At 44.8% G+C, this 1,834-nt stretch overlaps 1 protein-coding gene across 1 annotated transcript; it reads right to left on the bottom strand.

Annotated features, from left to right (window-relative positions):
* Positions 1–1,113: 1,113 nt before the first annotated feature.
* LOC122545334 (protein TMED8-like) lies at positions 1,114–1,467 on the bottom strand (the record flags this gene model as incomplete). The annotated part of the gene is made up of 1 exon (XM_043684392.1): positions 1,114–1,467. A coding segment is annotated over one exon (339 nt), but the record flags the coding sequence as incomplete, so codon positions are not given.
* Positions 1,468–1,834: the final 367 nt, after the last annotated feature.

The following is a 1,834-nucleotide window of genomic DNA, read 5'->3' as shown; positions in this document are numbered from 1 at the left end:
CCCCTCTCACCCTAAACCTATGCCCTCTAGTTCTAGGGAAAAGACTGTCTATTTATCCTATCCATGCCCCTCATAATTTTGTAAACCTCTATAAAGGCAGTAAAAACCTATTTTGGTCAAAAAATCTCATTTTCCATATATCTCATCCATCCCGCACTCCCACCGGCCTCCGGGGCGGGACCATCCCGCACTCCCACCGGCCTCCGGGGCGGGACCATCCTGCACTCCCACCGGCCTCCGGGGCGGGACCATCCCGCACTCCCACCGGCCTCCGGGGCGGGACCATCCCGCACGGCACCATTTTTTTCTCAAATCTCCTTTAAACCTTTTGCCTTTCCCATTGTTCCCGACCACCTCTTGAGAGAACAGTCAGCATTCTAAGCCCGTTAAGATATTTGTGCACCGTTCCAATAGTTTTTTTTGCCATTTCTATTCTTACATCCCTAAATCTCTCTGCTCCACAGATATGTGCTTGCTTATCATTTAGAAGACACTAATCTATTTGTACTAAAGTAGCCCACAGCACATGACACTGGATTTTGTTTGCCTCAGTTATACCCACACAATGTCCTTTCGAGATAGAAGTTAAAAGAATGAACACAAGCAGCGTCAGAACTGGAATAAACAGAGAATGCAGGAGAAACTCAGCTGGTCTGGCAGCATCTGCGGAGAGGGAAACAGAATTAACATTATGAGTCTGGTATTGTTCTCCTGTTAGAACCGAAGATTGTTTTTGGAGGGCGTGGGGTGTGTGAGGAAGACAGAGAGAGGAAGGATGAGGGAGGTTTGCTAGTTTGGTATTTCAAATTATTCTAAGTATTACCCAGAAGTACTTGATTTACAATGCTTATGGTTGAAAGAGGAGAATTAAAAACTGAAAATAAGCAAATGCTGAAAATCTGAAATAAAAAAATGATACTATAAAGACAACAGATCTGTCAGTAGTTTTCTCTGAATTGAATAAATGAGTGCCAGCGAGGAAGCTGGAACCGTGTGAGAGAGCATTTGAGAGAGAGAGAGTGAATTAATGGTTAAGCATATGTGCCAGTAGAGAGAGCGAGAGCGAGAACAAATAAATACAGGCATGAGAAATGGTGGGTTGTGTGCGATGGTGAGATATTCTACATATTAATCATTCACAAAGCCCTTTTTACCTTCTGTCTCTTCCTCGTCCTCTTCATCACTTGACTCGCTAACCAGCACCGTAATCTCTGTGTCGGTCACAGGAGTCCACTCAAAGTACACCCCAAAGCCAATATCATAGGTGTCCGTGGCAAAGTCCCAGCAGACAGAGTTACCCTCAGGGTGGGTGGGAACTCGCACTGTCACTACATTCCCACGGTTCACCTTCATCACCCCAGCCTTTTCCCTCCGGATCTTCTCTTTGAACTCGTTCAGCTCCGTGGAAATCCAGGTGGCAGCAGCATCAATTACAGGAACAACTGCAAGGTAAGCAGAATTCAGGAGCTAGTCACGCTTCAAGATGAGATGGTCTTCTGACAAGTCCTAAACTCCCATACTGACAGCTTTCATGGCCTTTTACATTACAGTCTAATGCTTTGTAAGAAACAGTTACACATTGTTATACACAACTAGCATTGATTAATTGATTAATTTTTAAACTATCAATCATTCTCGGAATGTGGGTTTGACTGATAAGGGCAACTTGAGGTGGTGCTGGTGAGCTACCTTCAACACAACCCAATGTCTGCCTCAGCCATTTTACAGGGTAGTTAAGAGTCAACCCATTGCTGTGGATCTGGAGTGATGCCTCGGCCAGACCAAGATGACAGACTCCCTTTCCTAAAAAGGATATCATTTAACCAGAATGGAT

Source organism: Chiloscyllium plagiosum, unplaced genomic scaffold, assembly GCF_004010195.1.
Source record: "Chiloscyllium plagiosum isolate BGI_BamShark_2017 unplaced genomic scaffold, ASM401019v2 scaf_38576, whole genome shotgun sequence".
In the NCBI taxonomy this organism is placed as follows: Eukaryota; Metazoa; Chordata; class Chondrichthyes; order Orectolobiformes; family Hemiscylliidae; genus Chiloscyllium; species Chiloscyllium plagiosum.
Note: the sequence above shows the minus strand (reverse complement) of the source record. Positions and strands in the feature narration are given on the sequence as shown.